The sequence below is a fragment of the Arachis hypogaea genome, chromosome 4, assembly GCF_003086295.3.
Source record: "Arachis hypogaea cultivar Tifrunner chromosome 4, arahy.Tifrunner.gnm2.J5K5, whole genome shotgun sequence".
NCBI classification, from domain to species: domain Eukaryota; kingdom Viridiplantae; phylum Streptophyta; class Magnoliopsida; order Fabales; family Fabaceae; genus Arachis; species Arachis hypogaea.
Window position 1 is genome coordinate 107,705,593 of NC_092039.1, and position 19,271 is coordinate 107,724,863.

The 19,271-nt window shown below is 35.0% G+C and overlaps 2 protein-coding genes across 3 annotated transcripts; one reads left to right on the top strand and one right to left on the bottom strand.

The window, feature by feature from the left end:
- Positions 1-8,288: 8,288 nt before the first annotated feature.
- LOC112797169 (WEB family protein At2g38370) lies at positions 8,289-10,747 on the top strand. 2 transcript variants are annotated; one of them, XM_025839970.3, is made up of 2 exons: positions 8,289-8,687; positions 9,072-10,747. In XM_025839970.3, the coding sequence occupies exons 1-2, from the start codon at positions 8,478-8,480 to the stop codon at positions 10,533-10,535; spliced, it is 1,674 nt and encodes a 557-aa protein (XP_025695755.1). In that variant the 5' UTR covers positions 8,289-8,477; the 3' UTR covers positions 10,536-10,747. The 2 variants fall into 2 exon arrangements, with proteins under 2 accessions (XP_025695755.1, XP_025695756.1); XM_025839971.3 differs by having other exon boundaries at positions 8,304-8,687; positions 9,075-10,747.
- A 2,546-nt stretch (positions 10,748-13,293) lies between these two features.
- On the bottom strand, positions 13,294-18,393 carry LOC112795138 (uncharacterized). Its single transcript, XM_025837089.1, has 4 exons — positions 18,386-18,393; positions 18,150-18,207; positions 15,621-17,843; positions 13,294-13,500 (listed from the first exon to the last, which is right to left on the bottom strand). The coding sequence occupies exons 1-4, from the start codon at positions 18,391-18,393 to the stop codon at positions 13,294-13,296; spliced, it is 2,496 nt and encodes an 831-aa protein (XP_025692874.1).
- Positions 18,394-19,271: the final 878 nt, after the last annotated feature.

Consider the following 19,271-nt stretch of genomic DNA (forward strand, 5'->3'; position numbering starts at 1 on the left):
CATGAACCTTAGGAACTTTCCAGCTTCCATGGCAAAGGCGCATTTGAGGGGATTAAGCCTCATGCCGTGTTGTCGGAGAGACGCGAATACATTTGCCAGGTCACTCAGGAGGTCATCTGGTCGCATAGTTTTCGCGAGGATGTCGTCCACATAGACTTCCACCCTCTTACCTATGAGGTCGCGGAATATTTTGTTCATCAGTCTTTGGTATGTTGCCCCCACGTTTTTTAAGCCGAACGGCATCACCTTATAACAGAAGGTTCCCCCAAGCGTTATAAATGCTGTCTTGTCCTCGTCGGGTCGGTGCATCGGTATCTGATTGTAGCCGGAGTACGCATCCATAAAGCTCAGATACCGGTAGCCCGCCGCTGCGTCGACAAGTGCGTCTATGTTGGGGAGAAGGAAACTATCTTTAGGGCATGCCTTGTTAAGGTCGGAGTAGTCTACGCACATTCTCCATTTGCCGCTGTGCTTCTTTACCAGAACCACATTCGAGAGCCAAGTCGAGTAGTCTAGTTCTCGTATGAATCCTGCTTCTAGGAGGCCGGCCGTCTGCCTGGCCACCTCCTCCGCCCTCTCCTGCGATATCTTTCTCCTCCGTTGGGCTACCGGGCGTGCTTCCGACTTGACGGCCAGGTGGTGTGACATGACTTCGAGGTCTATGCCCGGCATGTCGGCCGGTGTCCAGGCAAACAAATCCCCATTGGCCCTGATCATTTCCACCAGAGGCTCCTTCAATTCATGTGGGAGGTTTCTATTGACAAACGTGAACTTTTCCTCCATGTCACCGACCCTAAACTTTTCCAGGTCCCCCTCTGGTTCTGGTCTGGGCTTGTCGTCTACCCTAGCGTCTAGGTCAGCCAGGAACACTCCCGATGCTTCCTTAGATTTCTTCCTTAGGGAGAGGTTGGCGTTGTCGCAAGCGACTGCCGTTTCTAGGTCTCCCCTTATGGACCCTATAGATCCGTCGTCGGTAACAAACTTCATGACTAGTAGCTTTGTGTTGATTATTGCTTCAACATCGTTAATCGTCTTCCTCCCCAAGATGATGTTGTAGGCCGTGGAATCTCGGAGAACCACGAACTCAGCCATTGCCGATCTTCGCCCTTGGGCCTGTCCCAGGGAAATCGGCAGAGATATTACTCCATCCGACTTGATGGTCGCCCAACTCGATGACTCCGTGCTGATGAGTTGATAGGTCGGCGTCCCTTAGTCCCAGTGCGTCGAACACGTTGCGGAACATGATGTTCGAGTCTGCCCCCGTGTCAACAAGGATTCGTTTTACGAGGCCTGTTCCTACCCTGGCCGTGATGACCATGGGTGGATTTTCAGGGGCCTCGTCGAACCACTGATCTTCCGGGCCGAAGGAGATAGATGGGGGCTTCTTAGAGCTTCGCGTCGGTGCGCAGGAGACTGCTAAGATCTTGGCATCTTTCTTGTGCGCTGATCTCGACCTTGGTGCAGTGTTTCTGGCGGTTACTACGTTTATCAAGGTGAGACCGTGGTCTTTGTCTTCTGGCTCTTGTCGCCGCTTCGCCGATCGGGTCTTGCCTTCCTCGTCCTGGTCGCGATGTCGCCTCCTCGGCTCCCTTATGAGATGAGAGAACTCTGAGATTTTACCGTCCCTTATGGCTTGTTCTAGTGCATCCCTCAGGTCAAAGCAGTCCTGTATTTGGTGCCCAAAGCCCTTGTGGTAGTCCGAAAACCCATAGATGGATCCCTGCGGGAGGCCGTTAAACCACCGGATCGCAGGTCCAGCCAGGGTGACCGGGAAGGCCCGGCACCTCACCTCGTCTCCTACTCCCTCCAGATTCATTCTAGCCTCGAAGGCCGTGAGGTGCTCCATAGGGTCTTGGGTTCCATCGTACCTCATGTCCGTTGGTTTGTCGAAGTGCTTCGGCAACCGGACCTCAAGGATGGACCGATGGAACAGGGTGGCGCCCATTATCACGGGTCGCTGCGTCCTCATAGGCCTCCCTTCTCTGTCTTCGCGGTCTTGTCCCGGGTGACACATTTTCTTGCCTCGGGAGTAGATGATTGTGTTGTTTCGTCTTCTCGGGATGAGCGAATCTTCTTGGGTGCTTTCCGCTTCCGTTCTGGATGCGGAGGCGTGCCGGGGGAGACTCTGGCGGGAATCTCGCTCCCGGCTTTCAGGGGACGGGAGGTAGCTAGGATCTGTGCTTCGTCGATCGCGCTCCTGATCGGCTAGTTGTCGTTCCAGGTTCTGGACCCTATGGCGTAACTCCTGCATTATTTTGGCGCTGTCACCGCCAATTTCTCCGAAGGGTCGTGTCTCCTGCGTCCTTGTGCGTGATTCGGCGTGTTGTCGGGGGGACCTTCGTCGCCCTCCCGGTGAGGCGACAGAGGCTACCCCCTCTGCGCCGGCTGTTCGGCCTTGGTCTCCAAAGCCCGGCACGACTTCCATTCAGAAGAATCCCCACAGACGGCGCCAATGTTCTATCGAACGGTTACCGGACGATTCGGGTGGAGTTTTGCGGAGCTGGGAACGCTTCAATCGCGGTCGTGCTAGGATCCGGTCAGCCGGGTAGCCGAGCTCTCGTTGTGGAAGGAAGGGGGTCACCTGCAAAGACACTCCGACGCTCTAGTCAGTTAGTGTGCAGGTGAGAAATGGATTTTTGGGGTGTGTGACGTACCTTGGGGGAGGGGTAGGACCCTCCCCTTATATACGATGTCAGATGTGGGTCCCACGAGGGCAGAACCCACCTTCTTCGAAGTTTCCTTGTACAGCTGTGGCGGCCAGCTTTCCCGGATGCGTGTGCGGGTCGAATGTGGGCGTGTCATCCTACCGTTCAGGTCGGGTTGTGAGTGGGTCAGGTCGGCCCACGTTCCCTTTTGGGTCGAGTCGTAACAAAATATAACATTCTAAAATTTACCATGACAATGTGAATAAATTTTGTAGATAGAGAGTTAATACGCAATGTGTTATAACACATAGAATGCGTATTGAATACGTGTCATCATTTTAGCAACATTAAAAAAATATATTAAATATGTGTTATCATCCTAGTAACACGCAAAATACGTGTTGAACATTTTTTTTACACTTTCACAATATTGTAATATAGTTTAAATACTATTTTTATCTTTATATTAAAAATAATTTCTGTTTCAATGTTTTTACATTTTTTTATTTATTTGTTTGGGCTGAATCCTTTAACCAAATTATGATATCATACCATACGGAAAAAGAAAAAGACTCAAGTAGGTACAACAGATTAATTATTAATTTATTAGACTAAAAAATACCGTTAAAAAAAGGGTAGGCTCCGTTCCACTTCCAGTTCCAGTTAGTTTCTTTACAAGTCATAATCACAAACTGATCACTGATACAATATTGTTTGTTACCGTTTCTCATAAGTCACATCACATGTGACTCCCACTGTGGGCCCCGTTCTACATGGTCCACCAAATAATCACTTATTTGAGAGACAATAGAATAGTTTATCAGTGTATTTTTTACTCTGGTAGTAGAATAGTTTGAGAGACAATAGAATAAAGAATCAATTATTTTCCATTTGAGTAAACATGATAATCATAAAAAAATTAGACATTTTAATTTGGCATTTCGAAACAATAGTAGAAAAGTGATGAAAATAATTATTTAACACTAAATATATGAATAAAGAAATTTAATAATTTGCACAATAACTTTTTTAATATCTTCACGTTAAAAGGGAGGGAAGGGGGAGGGAGATGCATAGGTGAATTGATATATTATTTATTGTTAGGTGATATATTTTGATATTTTAAATATTTTTTAATGATAAAAATTCACGTACAGTTATTTTATACGAAATTGATAATAAAAATTTATTAAATAATTTAATAAATTTGACTAAATTATTATTTAATGATTCTTGACTAATCTGTTAAATTTTTTAACAATTTTTTACTATCAACTTTATATAAAAACAACGACAAATAAATTATTACCATTTTTAATTTATATTAAAATACTTTTTCCTTGTTTAGTCATTTCTTAAAATTTATAGTTTAATTCATGTGACCAAAGTAGTAAAATCATATTTTTCATTCCGACACGAAAAACTAATGCAAAATCGTAATTCATAAAATCGTTAGACGAAATGTAAATTTAACTCATAAATCATAAAATCTAAAAAATATAAGAAATATAACAAAATTACACATAATTGAATATAACACTGATTAAAGAAAATTTATTAAATAATTTTAAAAAATATTTATTTAACAATTTAAAAATATAATCACATTCAAAATATTTATATATTTATAAAAAAAAAGAGCTGCACATTCAAACCACACATTAGCAAATTTACTAATTTAAATGTTTCAGAACACAAATTTACTAGTTTTCCTTTTTTATTTTTTTATTGACATAGGTCTAGGTTCACAATTGGACCGACCCAACATAAGCTACTCATCCTTATCCCCATCACAATCAGACACCCTTTCCCAACCCGTTTCTCCCCAACCTAGATCCCTAACACTCGCTGCAATCCAAATACCCTATGATTGCGCTTACAAAGCTCCTTCCAATGGCAAATCCATCTCCTTTGGCATGTTGAGCATATTGTCCATAAAATTTCTTTGGAATATCTTTTCTACACTCCCCTCCTAGGTTTTGGGTCACTCAGTTTTCATGAAGAGACACCGCAAAACCACCGCATAAAGGAGATGTTGGTATTACATTTTCTTTCACCTTCCTTGCTTTTCTGTTCAAGCTCCCGATTAGCCCTCCTCGTAAAGGAGGAAGACAGCGCCAGTCACACTGTATGTGATGCCTCTGTTTTTCTCTACTTTTGGTTTGAAGAATGCCCCTGTTGCAAGAACTTTACTCCATTCTAGGGTTCCTTTTTAACTTTCTTCTATACGTTCTGGGCTGGATTTGGCGAATTTTAAACAAGGTTAGAAAATAATAAAACACCGTTTATGGATGGATGAGTCTTCTTCCTCTCACACGGGATCGCCAACAAAATCATGATTCCAGCGATTTCACGACTTTACTCGGCGATTCCACGCAAACAACACTGTTGTCACTCAAATAATAAAATTGGAATGGAAAGGAGCTGCAAAATCGCAAATGTGATTTCACGAGTTAAGTCACGATTTTGACTACCTTACATGTGACAAGGGCTTTGATATGGAGTAAAAAATAAAAAATGTGTCTAACAATAAAAGTTGTCTCTCAATAACCCAGATGGCTTATTATAAATAAATTAACTCCATCAAATTTAGCAAATTTTTTAATAAATAATTTAATTATTTTAATTATCAAAATATATAATTTGTAATGCATTTACTAATTTATATCACATTAATTTATTTCGTTTACAAAATAACAAAATAATTATAAATGCATCTCCTTGAAACTTAAACATATCTCGTTTACACCATAAACGAGATATATTCATTATCACGGTATATTTGTAAAGAAAAAATATAATTTTTAAAAATAATAAAAAAATATTAATAATTTAAATTTAAACAAACTTTTAAAGATAGAACGTTTCAAATAACAGAAAAGATGAACGGTTTTAAAATAATAGGAAATATAAACCGTTTTAACTCGTTGATTAATGGGCGACGACTAGGGTACGCGTAATTTAAAACTGTTCATTTAAAATCAGCACAATCGCCTATTAATAAGTTAAAACCGCCTATCTTTCCTATTATTTTAAAACTATTATCTTCGGTCTTCTCTATTATTTGAAACCGTCCTATTATTTGAAACGTTCTATTTTTAAGGGTTTGGTCCAATTTAAATTATTAATATGTTTTATTAATTTTAAAATTATATTTTTTTATTTACAAATGCACACATCTCATTTATACTGTAAACGATATTATTATAAATGTATTTTATTTATACTATAAAAAAAATATGTGTATTTTTTCAAATTTAATATATCTTGTTTGCAATATAAATAAAATACATTAATGTGATGCAAATTACTAAATACACTACAAAATATATATTTTAATAATTAAAATAAATAAATTATTTATTTAAAAAAAATGGCCTCAAATTTAAAACAAAATTACTAATCTCTGGCATGCTGCAAAAGGCTAATTTTTTTTATATTGTATAAATATATGTGTAATACATTGTTATGAGAAGATTAGGTGTCTTTTTTTATATGGTATTTTATTCAAATTGGACGGTCCGATTTGTTTGAAAAAAAATAAAGTACAAGTCGAAGAGTCGGTTTTGTTTGATAAAAAAAAAACTACAAATCGCATGGTCCGTTTTGTATTTTTAATTTCTTTTTTTTTTAAAATAGAAATCGGACGGTCCGATTTCAACATTAAAATTTTTTTTATTTTCAAAAACACAAATCGGACCATCCGATTTGTGATTGTTAATTTAAAAAATGAAACAAATTGGAGAGACCAATTTATTCATACCATAGCAATGAAAAACTCATCTCTTCTCCTATCATTATGAGATGCACTCAACTCTCTCCCACATAAAAAATAATAAGCGTGCTGCAAAATACTACAGAACTTACAATATATCAAATCAATTATGACCACTTTCTGAATCGTCACAGTAGAGTAGTTATCCATGCGTCATCTTCGAGTGTAGACACTATATAGTTTCTCATGCGTAGAAATATTTTTCTTTTTACACCACAACGTTGCCCTTTGCTTATTTCTTTAACCGAGTTTGTACAATAAAAGAAGAAATATCTTAATTTCCAAATAAACGCGGGTAGCGGAGGTAGGGGGAAATCGAAATCCCGTTTGAAGGGTTTTTTTTATAAATAAAAATAGAGTTTAATTTTAATGTATTAATAGTATAAAATATTTAATATAATTATATAATTATATTTATTTTTTACGATTATTTATATAATCAACAAAAATAATTATTATTTTTTATGATGTAATATTATATAGTTAAATATATATATTTTATATTAATTATACATTAAATTTAAATTTATAAAAATATTCATGATTTTTTGTTTAAAATTTTTTGTTTAAAAATAACACTAGTATGCTTATTTTTTAATTTTTAAAATTAACAATTTTAAATTGTTATTTTTAAAACATAATAAATAATTAATTATACAAAAATAATAATACAATTACATTTCTTTTTAGTAAATTCAATTAAATTATTAATATAAAATATATTTATTTAAATTTAAAATATTTAAATAAAATTAAATTAATTAAAAAATATACAAATATAATTAAAATCGTTTTCGACTTGTTTTATTATTAAAATCATTCTCAATGTTACAAAACGTTATAAAATCGTTCTTTTGTCTCATAAATAATATTTTTTGAACAATTTTATCCTTAAACAAAAATAATAAAAAAATCTCCACACCCTCACTATTAACTTCACATCATCATTATTGCTTTGCATCTCCTCCCTCTCCCTTTTCTCACTATTATCACCACTGCCACCATAACCATCACCACTGCCGTCATAATCAATACACCTTTTTTCTCTTTATTACCCGTTTATCATCCTAAATTATTATTACCCACTCATTATTCCCAACACTTTTCTTTCGGTAACAACAACAGCTCTAAATTAAATCAACAGCAACATCCACAAAATAAATCAACAAAAATTTTAGATTAAACAATAATTCAATAATCAACAATCACAATTTTATATCCAAAATCAGCAATAACAGAAATTACAAAAATAAAAAAAAATGATATTTATGCTCTTCAAAAATTAAAAAAAAATAAAAAGAAAGGAAGAACGAAGATAGAAATAGAGAACTCAAAGGAGGGTGGTGTTGCTGCCATCCGTTAACGACATGTGGGAAGCTACTGCTACTGGCGCTGTCGCATCTGTAGCTAAGGATAAGAACGACAATGATAGAGAACGACGTGATGACCGCAGCCAAAGCTAAAACTACTGGAGTAAGAGATTCAAATAAGTGACTAAAGCTGAAACAACGCTATTGAGATCGATACCGATATAATTGTAGTTGAGAACTAAAGAGGGATCGGAGTAGGAATAGAAGAATTTTTTTTAATTTTAATTTTATTAATTATTAAGATAATTTGATAAAAAAATTAAAATAAAAAATAATTTTATAATATTTTATAATATTAAAGATGATTTTAATAATAAAAAAAATTAAAAATAATTTTTATTTTAACCTCAAATCTTTGGAAGGAAAAAACTACTTACGCCTTCGCCTAACTTCTTAGCAAAATGCATCCAATATCCTAAAAAAGATTATATCCTGATAAAGAAGGTTTTTTTTAATTTTTTTTAAATAATGAATTTTTTTATTTATAAAAGAAAAAAAAACCCGTTTGAAACTTTGTTACTACCACCCTGACACTGAACAGTGTGCCCAGGCTGTTGTTTTGTGTTGTCGTCCTATTATGGTTTGGGTGTTTTCTTCGTCTTTCAAAATTCCATCTCTAACAACACGCCCTCGTTACTCGTTAGTCTCAGCTACCTAAGGCCGCGTTTGCCTCTGTTGGAACTGGAAATGGAGGAAGAAGAACCAGTGAAAACGACGACACATCAACATGAACCTCGAAAGTGTTCTGAGAAGAAGACTGTGAGTGTGAGTGTGAGGGGTGAGATTGATACTTCTGTGCCCTTTGAATCTGTGAAGGAGGCAGTTACTCGATTCGGTGGCATCGGTTTCTGGAAGCCTATTATTCCTTCTCTTCCGCTTCCTTTTCATTCTCACCATGTATGCTATTCTTATAATCCTCTCTTTTTCCTTTTTTCCCCTTTTGTTACTGTGTTGTGTATACAAAACTGGGAAGATAAAGATGAATAGTGGTAGTTCTCATGTGTAGTAGAAATGTTTTTGAAATTTTTTATTCTGCCATAAAATTATTTTATACCAGGTTAAAAATGGTACAAGAGATCGTTGAGGGAAAAAAACTGCTAGTATTTACTTATAAATATTATAAATTAAATTTCAGTTTAACAATAAAAAAATAGTAAAAGAATGTGAAAAATCCTTTGATTTTGCTTTATTATTCCGTATTTTCTTTTTTGAATTATGCTTCTCTTTCAAATGACATTTCCTTAAGATGGTTATTACTGAAGTTGCTTCCACTTTCGTTAGCAGCACGGCGGAGAAGAGGTGGACGGTGCAAAACTGGAGGAGCAGGCCATGGTGTTGGAGAAAGAATTGATCCTCAAAGAGAGGGAAACTCTTGATGTGTTAAAGGAATTGGAGAGTACCAAAAGGCTTGTTGAAGATTTGAGAACAAAGCTACAGAAGGAGGAAGCCGAAGCCAAAGAGAATGAAGAAAATGTGTTGGATGTTAGAAAGCAACAAGCTTCTAAGGAAGGTTTTATTCCCTGCCCTTCGTCTTCTCCGGCTTTGATACTAATGGAATTGAAGCAGGCCAAGTTGAACCTAACAAGAACTACTAATGATCTTGCTGATGTTCGAGCTTCTGTCGAATCGCTTAATAAGAAATTAGACAAGGAAAGAATCTCGCTTGAGAGAACCCGCGAGAGGCTTAGTCAGAATTCATTGAAAATATCTTCTCTTGAAGAAGAACTTAAACAGACCAGACTTAGAATAGAACTGGCAAAAGATGCTGAAATCAAGTGTGTTTCCGGTGACCCTTCGGATATCACGAGAGAGCTCCATCGATTGAGTTCTGAGACAGAGCATTTCAAGAAAATTGGAGAAGCCGCCAAGTCAGAAGTTTCGAGGACAATGTCTGAGATTGAACAGACTAGAAGTATGATAACAACTGCAGAAATTAGATTGGTTGCTGCCAGGAAAATGAAGGAAGCTGCTAGAGCCGCTGAAGCAGCTGCCATTGCAGAAATCAATGCTTTATCTAATCATGAGATTGAGAATTCACCCGAAAAGCATGATGGTGTTACTCTTTCATTTGAAGAGTATACTTCTCTTGCCTGCAAAGCTCAAGATGCTGAGGAACAATACAAGAAGAAAGTTTTCAGTGCCATGCTTGAAGTTGATGAGGCGAATTTGGAAAAAGAGAAAATCTTAAAGAAGGCAGAGGAAGCTTTGGAAGAATTGAAATCCAGCAAGAAGGTCCTTGATGAAGCTTTGGAAAGGGTCGAGGTGGCGAATAGAGGGAAGCTAGTGGTAGAGGAGGCTCTAAGGAAGTGGCGGTCCGAGAGTCACAAGAGACGCTCCTCGGTACAAAATTCTACCAAGTTCAAAACCTCTTATCCATCTCACCATCAGAGAGAATCAATATTACTTGATGTGAATGGATTGAATATTGTAAATGATGAAACCAAGCCAGTTCTTAAGCCAACGCTATCGATAGGACAAATACTGAGCCGAAAGCTGCTTCCGCCGCAAGATATTGAATCCATGTTGCCTGGAGAAAGAAGCTTTGTGAAAAGGAAGATGTCATTGGGTCAGATGCTTGGCAAACAAAATTCTGATTCATCCATTGATACACAAATTGAGAAAGAAAATGGACAGAAGCAGTTTTCTTCCAAGAGAAAGAAATTTGGGTTTGTGAGATTCTCACTTCTCTTGTCTAAACAACAAAAGAAGAAGAAGAAGAAGAAGCCAATGTTGAATTTGAGGTGATAGAATGAGTTTGATCAATTAATATGTTGTTTCATCTTGTTTTCTATGTACACGGTTGTTTGTATATTAATCACCTATTTATGCTTCCTATGCTAAGTTCTAGTTCTAGAGTTCTTAACTTATCCTCTTGAAAACTGGTAGTATGATATTCATTTGTCAGCTGTTTTTGTTGTGTTTATATTTGTATACTAACCTCCCTAGTTATTGCTTTCTATGCTAATTCTAGTTCTGCAGAGATCATTCACTTGAATAATTCTTTTTTTTTTCCTTGGTGATCTGATTCACATGAATTCTTAAGCTCTTGCAAATTGGTAGTGAAATATTCTCCTTTGTGTTTATAATTGTGGAATTTGACATTTCTATCAAAATTCAAAACAAAAATCGCTAATTTTCTTTTAACTTTCAGCTTTTACTCAGTCTTTTAATTTAAATAATATTATTTAATTAAATTTAAATTAAAACACATTCCTATTTTATAGATAAACACATTAGTAATCGAGATAAATTTAAATTTTAAATATTAAAATTTCTTTAATTTCCTACATACATCATAAAACAGTTACTTTATTATTTCTTCTCTCACGTTTCTTCTTTCTCTCTCCTGTAACTTTTTGTTTCTTCTCTGTCTGTCCTAAATATTTTGTATTTTCTTTTTATCCTAGTATATTGTCTCTCGACATGATATGATAGAATTTAATAGCGTCATTTGTAGTCAATTCCACCTAATGAGATAATGCTTTGTTATTGTTATTTGTTATCCTAGTATATTAAGAAATATAAGAATTAACATCTTTAATTATACTTAAAAAAATATAATAATTTATTTATTTAATAATAACTAAGTTGATCCTATTTGATTTTAATAATGGAATTACTACAAATAAAATATTTCATATTTTAATTTATTTAAATAAATCTACACAAAAAAATTAAAATATTAAGTAAGAAGATGTAAATGATATTTTCATAAAAATTAGTTATTTTTTCAATTATAACACATAAAATTATTTTTTATGTTCATTCTATTTCGATAAATTTAGTTTAATTATATATATATATATATATATATATATATATATATATATATATATATAATGAAATGTGGCTTTAATTTAGATGCGTTCATAATTCATTTTATATATAATTATATAATTTTAGATGTGTTATGAATATTTGATGTAGTATTTTAAATGTGCTTACGACATATCCAAAATAACAAATAATAAAATCAATTTATCAACTAAATAGTATCCCATATTCTCTTCCATATCTAATTATATTTTAGTTCCATAGGCTTGTATCTGAATATTATTTTTTCTCTTTTTTTCACGTGATTATTTTTGTGATAGTTTTTTTTATTATTTTACATATGTTTATAACACATCCAAAATAATAAGTTAACACAAAAAATACTTTTGGTATACATCCAAAATTTATTTAAATTTGTATTTATATTTTTCTTAATATAAATAATTTTTTAACACATCTAAAATAATAAGATAATACACAAAATATTTTTAGTACACATCCAAAATTCGTTCAAATCCACATTTATATTTTTCTTAATATAAATGATTTTATAACACATTTAAAATTACAAAATTGCATGCTAAATAATTTTTTTAATACATCTGAAATTCATCCAAAAACAATTGTGTTCATTATTCTTGTTAATTAGAACCGAAAAGAATCATATATAGCAGTCTTAAAATCGAAAAAATTGATTTTGATAGTATTATTTTAATTTAAATTTGGTTAGAGTTTAATTTTGGTTTGTTATTTTTGTTTTGTTATATTTAAATTTAAATATTCAAACTTTAAAGAGATATAATGTTAAATTTTAAATATATGAAAAAAAATTTGAGACATAATATCTAAAAGTAATTATTATAATAGATAATAATTGAATAAAAGATGAACTATGATGGATATTTAGTTGCACCGAATTCAAAAGTAGTAAAGAAAGTACCTAACTCTATTAAAATATTATTTTTATTGTTTAAGTGACATTTTATAACATAAATTTTTAGAATATTAAAATAGTCACTTTTTATATTTTATATGGAGGTTAATATGGGATTTAACATAAAGATGGATCAGTTGGGTGTAATACATGGATACAGGCAAACTCTTTTCGTTGGAGCGAAAAGAGATTTTACTCAGGGCGAAAAGCTCCATTTTATTGGTAGGTGAAAACTGGTGGTGTAAGTTGGTGAAAAAAATGGAAAGAAAGAGTAGACAAAATGCAGTTACAAAGAAGAGAAGAGGAGGAGAAGAAGTTGTTGGTGTTTAAGATATAGAGTTAAGAATAGAAAATTCTAGTTTTTTTTCTTTTTTTTTTAAATGTCCATATTAGAGAATAATTAGAATGAATTTAGATCAATTAGTATTATTTATATTTATATAGCATATCCGTATATAAATTGTAGGATTTTATACTTTATTATTTTTATTCTTCTAGCACCTATATATACCTCTTGTACATTGTACTTTTTCTCATAACTGAATAATATACAAAACATTTCTTTCAAACTACTCTCTTGTTTATAATATGGTATCAAGAGCATAGGTTTCTTTTTTTTTCCATGAAAATTCGTTCATAACCCCCTTATTTTTTCTCTTCCGGCAATGCTCTTTGCCTTCGTTTCTTGATCTTTTTTCGATGCTTAGGTTCGTCACCACCACCACCAACGTGTTCGTCTCGTCGTCAAGATTCCAACACCTCCAGACTCGTCGCCTTCCACCGTCGGACGCACCCTCACGTGCCGCCTGAAGGCCGGTATCCGATCAGGTTCTCCTCATCTCCAGACACTTCAGCATCCGCTGGATCTTTGGTGACGATCGCACAGTCCAAGAGCTTCCACGTGTCGCGCCACAAAGCCTCCCAACAACCCGTGCATGACCCGGTTCGACTCGCTGGTTGACCCGCGTTCCAGCTCACTCGCCAGCGTGTCTTCTCCCTCCACTCAGACATCGCCACATGTCATCATCTGCTAAGGTGGCTACTGACGTGGCAGACAGTGGGACCCTTCCTAAGATTTTTTGGTGATCTCTTTCCAATTCTGCTGTTTGTTTTCTTGTTTTTGGCTCCAAATTTACAGTTTTTCTCTTCTCACTTTGATCTTTGTCTCTACTATTATGAAAAAGTCAGATATTTTTACTACCACAGACAAAAAGGATAAATTCTGTCAAAACTGTAACCGCTTTGGGCACTTCTTTTCAGATTGTCCTTCTGTTGAATGTCACAAATATCAACAAAAAGGTCACATTAGCTACAACTATCCACAAGTGTTCTACCATTACTGCAAGTTCTCAGGATATTTTATTACTGCCTGTCCTACTCGCCTACCACATCCTGGTCACCTTGAGTATCATTCTTATCCCAATTTCTCCAAGAGTGTGTCTTCTTCTACTATTGCTGCTACTACTGAATCTACCACCTCTGCTCCTCTCAACCCGTCTTCTCTCTTTCTCTCTCTCTCTCTCTCTCTCTCTCTCTCTCTCTCTCTCTCTCTCTCTCTCTCTCTCTGATATTGCGTCTTTTCTTAAGCATCTTCTCTCCCTTTTTGGTAATATTCTTGTTGCTTTTTCGACTCCTCCAGGTAATTCTACATGGTATTTTGACCTTGGTTGCTTTAATTACATGTCTCTTTTGCGTAATCTTTTCTCGTCTTTGTCTACCACTAAAAATGCACCTTCTGTCACTACTGCTAATGGTTTCCTCTTGCACACAACACACAAGGGTTCTATCTCTCAATCAACTCTTAATCTTCTTGATACTTATTATATTCCCAAATTGAACTTCAATCTTATTTCTGTTGGTCAACTTTTTTTATCTCGGTTTTGATGTTACTTTTTCCCTTTCTGGTTGTCGTGTACAAGATCGTCGGACGGGACAAATTATTGGGACTGGACGTAAGGTTGGAAGGTTGTTTGAACTCAAAAATCTTCATATTTTCCTAGTGCCAAATCTCTGTGCTGCTTCTTCTCTATCTACCCTTCACTTTTGGCATCACCGTCTTGCCCCCCATAGCTCCTTAAGAAAATTGCGTCCTCTTGTATCTCAAGGTGTTTTGGGTCAGGTTAAAAATGAGTCTTTTGATTGCATTTCTTGTCAAACTGCTAAATAACCTGCTTTATCTTTTCACAATAATTCATCTCTTACTTGCTCTTCTTTTGATCTTATACACTCTCATGTTTGGGGCCCCGCTCCCACACTTCTATGGGAGGAGCTCGATACTTTGTTGTTTTCATTGATGATTATTCACACTTTACTTGAGTTTATTTGAGGACTTATCGCCATGAGCTACCTCAAATTTATATTAACTTTGTCATTATGATTAAAACTCAGTTTTTCAAGGTCATTAAGGTTTTTCGACGCGATAATGCTATGGAATACCGTGATTCCAAACTTTTTAACCTTTCTTGCAGAGCAAGGTACTTTGTCTGAGTTTTCTTGCCGTGATACGTCTCAACAAAATGGACGAGCTAAACGCAAATATCATCACACTCTTGACTCGGTTCATGCAATGCTTCTTTCTTTTTCGTGTCCTAAGTGTACTTGGGGTGAAGCTGTTCTTACTGTTGTTCATGTTATCAATAGAAATCCTTCTTCTGTCCTTGGTAACGTTACTCCATTTGAGCGTCTTTATCATACCTCTCCAGATTACAGTTCTCTTCGAGTTTTCGGTTGTGTTTGTTTTGTTCTTCTTCAGCCTCATGCAGGGACGGATCCAGAAATATTGTTATGGGGGGGCCAATAATATATATAATATAAAAAATATATGCAAATAAATTATAATGTAAGATGAATTATAAAAATATACAGATAGAGAATATATATTTAAAGTATAAAAAAATGTGTAATTTTTACTAACGAAGTGGTACACGTCGATTCTTCATATCATAAAATTCATCGATAATAGAATCTGTGTCAAATTTTTCAGCAATCTTCTTCTCAATGTAAATCAAAAGACAATTAGCAAGCAATTCATCTTCCATTTTGTTTCTGAGTCTATTCTTCACAATATTCATAGCTGAAAAAGATCTCTCAGTTGTAGCAGTTGAAACAGGGAGAGTTAATACCAAGCGAATCAAACGATCAATCAAAGGATATGTTAAAGACTTTCCTGTCTTCGTTAATCCTTGACATAACTCCGAAATTGTGCACAAGTTAGTTAATTCAGCATGATTAGGAACATCAAGTTCATAATGTTGAGCTTGCATTCTAATGTGAAATTTCTCTTGGTCACTGAAGTCACCTGGATAAAACCGTTCTACTAATTCACATACTTTGTTGACACTGAAGAACTTATAATTATCTCTGGGATCTAAAGTTGAACTTAAAGTAAGCAATTCCACCATATTATCGTTGAATCTTCCATTAAGCTCTTGCAACTGTGTATCAATTACAGCTAGAAATAAATTAACACAGTAATGATGCTCCACTGAAATTTGATCAACAATTTTGCGAGTTCGGCCTCTTCTAGGAATATGCAATGCATTCATATCAGGAACTTCAACTTCATGTTTCTCACAAAATAGTATAACTTCTTTTATGAAAGCCTCCCAACTTGATTCTCTCATTCTTTGGATTAAAGTCTTGGTAGTAGAAACCAAAGTTAAAGCATTCAATATGTCTTGATTTTTTTGTTGCAAAGCTTGACAAAGATCATGACTAACTTCCAAAATATTTCTCATCAAATGCAAAACAAAGACAAATTCAAAGGATGTGATAGCATCATAAGCAGCACTAGCATCACCACGAGTGGAGAAATTACCTTCTTCGATGCTTTTTTCAAGAACTTCACAAGTAGCATCAAACATGCATAACAAGCTACGTACAGAATTCAAATGAGACCCCCATCTAGTATCTCCAGCTCTTTGCAAAGTACCAATTTGATTAAGTCCACTACCTGTCACAATTTGATCATTGGCAATTAAGTTTGCAACATTATTTGCTTGAGCAACCCTTAACTGATCATGACGTTTAGGAGAAACAGTCACAACATTCACAATTAGAGTAAGTTTTGAAAAGAATTGATGAACATAACAAACTTCTTTGGCTGCAGAAACAAGTGCTAATTGTAATCGATGAGCAAGACAATGAATGTAATAAGCAAAAGGACAATCTTTCAGAAATAGAGCTTGCAATCCATTCCATTCACCACGCATATTACTAGCTCCATCATACCCTTGTCTCCTAAGATTTTGGACATCAAGATTATGACGAGAAAGAACTGATGAAATTTCTGTTTTCAATGTCAAAGAACATGTATCAGAAACATGTATAAGATCAAAAAATCTTTCTTGAACACAACCGTGCTTGTCTACAAATCTCAAAACCACAGACATTTGTTCTCGCTTTGACTCATCTCTTGCTTCATCAATAATTATACAAAATTTATAATCACCAATTTCTTCTCGAATTGTTGCACGCACTTTTCTAGCAAAGATATGCAATATATCTTTCTGAACACCGGGAGATATATATTGAGCATTCCCAGGAGCATTTTCAAGGACAACATTATTAACATTCTGATTACAGGAAGCTAAAAGCTTAATTAACTCAATAAAATTTCCCCTATTCAAAGATCCAGGACTTTCATCATCGCCTCTAAATGCACATGCTTGAAATGCAAGCCATCGAATAGCATTAATAGATGTCTTCAACCTTAAACGGTTATTTGCAATAGTTTCATCACTATGCCTATCAAGAACTTTGTCTATATGCTTAGATTGAGCCATTAAATCATCACAAGATTTCACACATAAATTATGGGGAGAATTAGGAATAGAACCCTCGTGACATACAAATGCACAATTTACCCCATTGTTTACTTTCTTCCAATTACTAAATCCTAACTCTGAAAATGCATTTTTTCCATCATTGCGAGCACCATAATGTTTACCAAACAAGTAGCAAGGCAAACAATAAGCAGCATCTTTTTCTGGTGAATATTCTAACCAACTTGGAAATTTCTTAAACCAAGAAGATTGAAAATATCGACGATGATTGTTATTACCAGAAGCTGGATAGCTAATATTTGTTGGTTGATATGGCCTAGCTATTATGTATGTTCTACGAATCTTATCACGTTCATTGACATTATACTGCCAAATTGGACGTCGCTTTCCTGGATCCCTTTCTAGTAAAGAGATATCAACATCTCTTTCTAATCTTGGTACTTTGGTTTCATGTTGATGTGTATTTTGAGTAAGATTAGAGAGCTCACTTACTTGAACTTCTTGTGAAATAAGTTTTGAGGGTTGACTTGTTTGAACTCCAACATTATCAGTAGCTTTTCTCTTAAAAATTGCATCAATTTTACTTTGTTTTTTCATCATAAAATGTTCTAATTTTTTTTACCTAAAAAAAATTCAAAAAATTATATACTTACATAAATAAACAAAATCTAAGTATTTTTTATTAATTAAATATCAATAATAATAATTTTTTTACTAAATTACTATCAATTATTCAATTTCATTAAAAAATAAAATAAAAATAAAAGAGAAAATAAATCTCAAAATTAAAATGAATACCTTGTGTTTGATATGAATATATTATATATGATTGAAATATAAAAATAACACTATACACTAGATACTTACCTTGGGAATGGGCGAATGGCAGTGGCACTGAGATAGTGATTTGGTGAGTGCGGCGTGACTTGCGAGGAAATAGCACAGGAGAATTAGGAAATAGAATAGGAAACGTGAACAAACAAAATTAATTTTAGGAATTTGAAAAATTTTAAAAGTTATTATGTTTTATTTGGGTTGGGACGTTGGGTTAAGCTTTCTATTACCTTTTTTTTTAAAGCTGGGGGGCCCAGGCCTCTACTTGCCCCCCCATACATCCGTCCCTGGCCTCATGAACATAGTAAACTTGAACCTCGGGCTCTCATGTGTTGTTTCCTTGGTTATGGCACTGAACACAAGGGTTATCATTGTTAGGATCCTCTCTCTAGATGTATTCGTATATCTCGTCATGTTGTCTTCTGGGAGCATCACATGTTTTCTCGATTCTCCTCCTTTGAGTCCATTCCTCCTACACCCCTTTTTCACTAACCCCAATGTTGATCTTTTTCTAGTGATGATTCTACAGGTTCTATCTTGAGTTAACCTCTATAGCCTCCTGCTCTTCCTCCTTCTCCAGCTCCCGATGATTCCAGACCGAACGATGATCCTGCTCATGTCGTCGTGCCTCCTCCTTCCACTCGCTCTTCTAGGGTAAGGAATCCACCTCCTCATCTTCTTGATTATCATTGTTTTTCTACTATTCTTCATCAACATGAACCTAAGTAATTCAGAGAAGCCTCTATAAATCTAAACTGGTAGCAAGCAATGTAGGAAAAAATCTAGGCACTTGAAAAAGCACACACTTGGGATTTGGTTAATCCTTCATCTCATCAGGACGTTGTGGGTAGTACATGGGTATATAAGATCAAGACTCATTCTGATGGTTCTATTGACCATTATAAAGCACGATTGGTTGCTCAAGATTGTATGCAAGAGTATGGTATTGACTATGAAAATACTTTTGCTCCTGTTACTCGTCTCACATCTGTTTGAGCTCTTCTTGCCATTGTTGCGGTAAAAAAATGGTCTCTCAGTCAGATGGATGTGAATAATGCATTTCTTAATGGGATTTGAAAAAGAAGGTCTATATGAAACCACCTCCGGGTTTTTCTTGTCCTTTTAGCAAAGTCTGTCTCCTTCGCAAGGCACGTT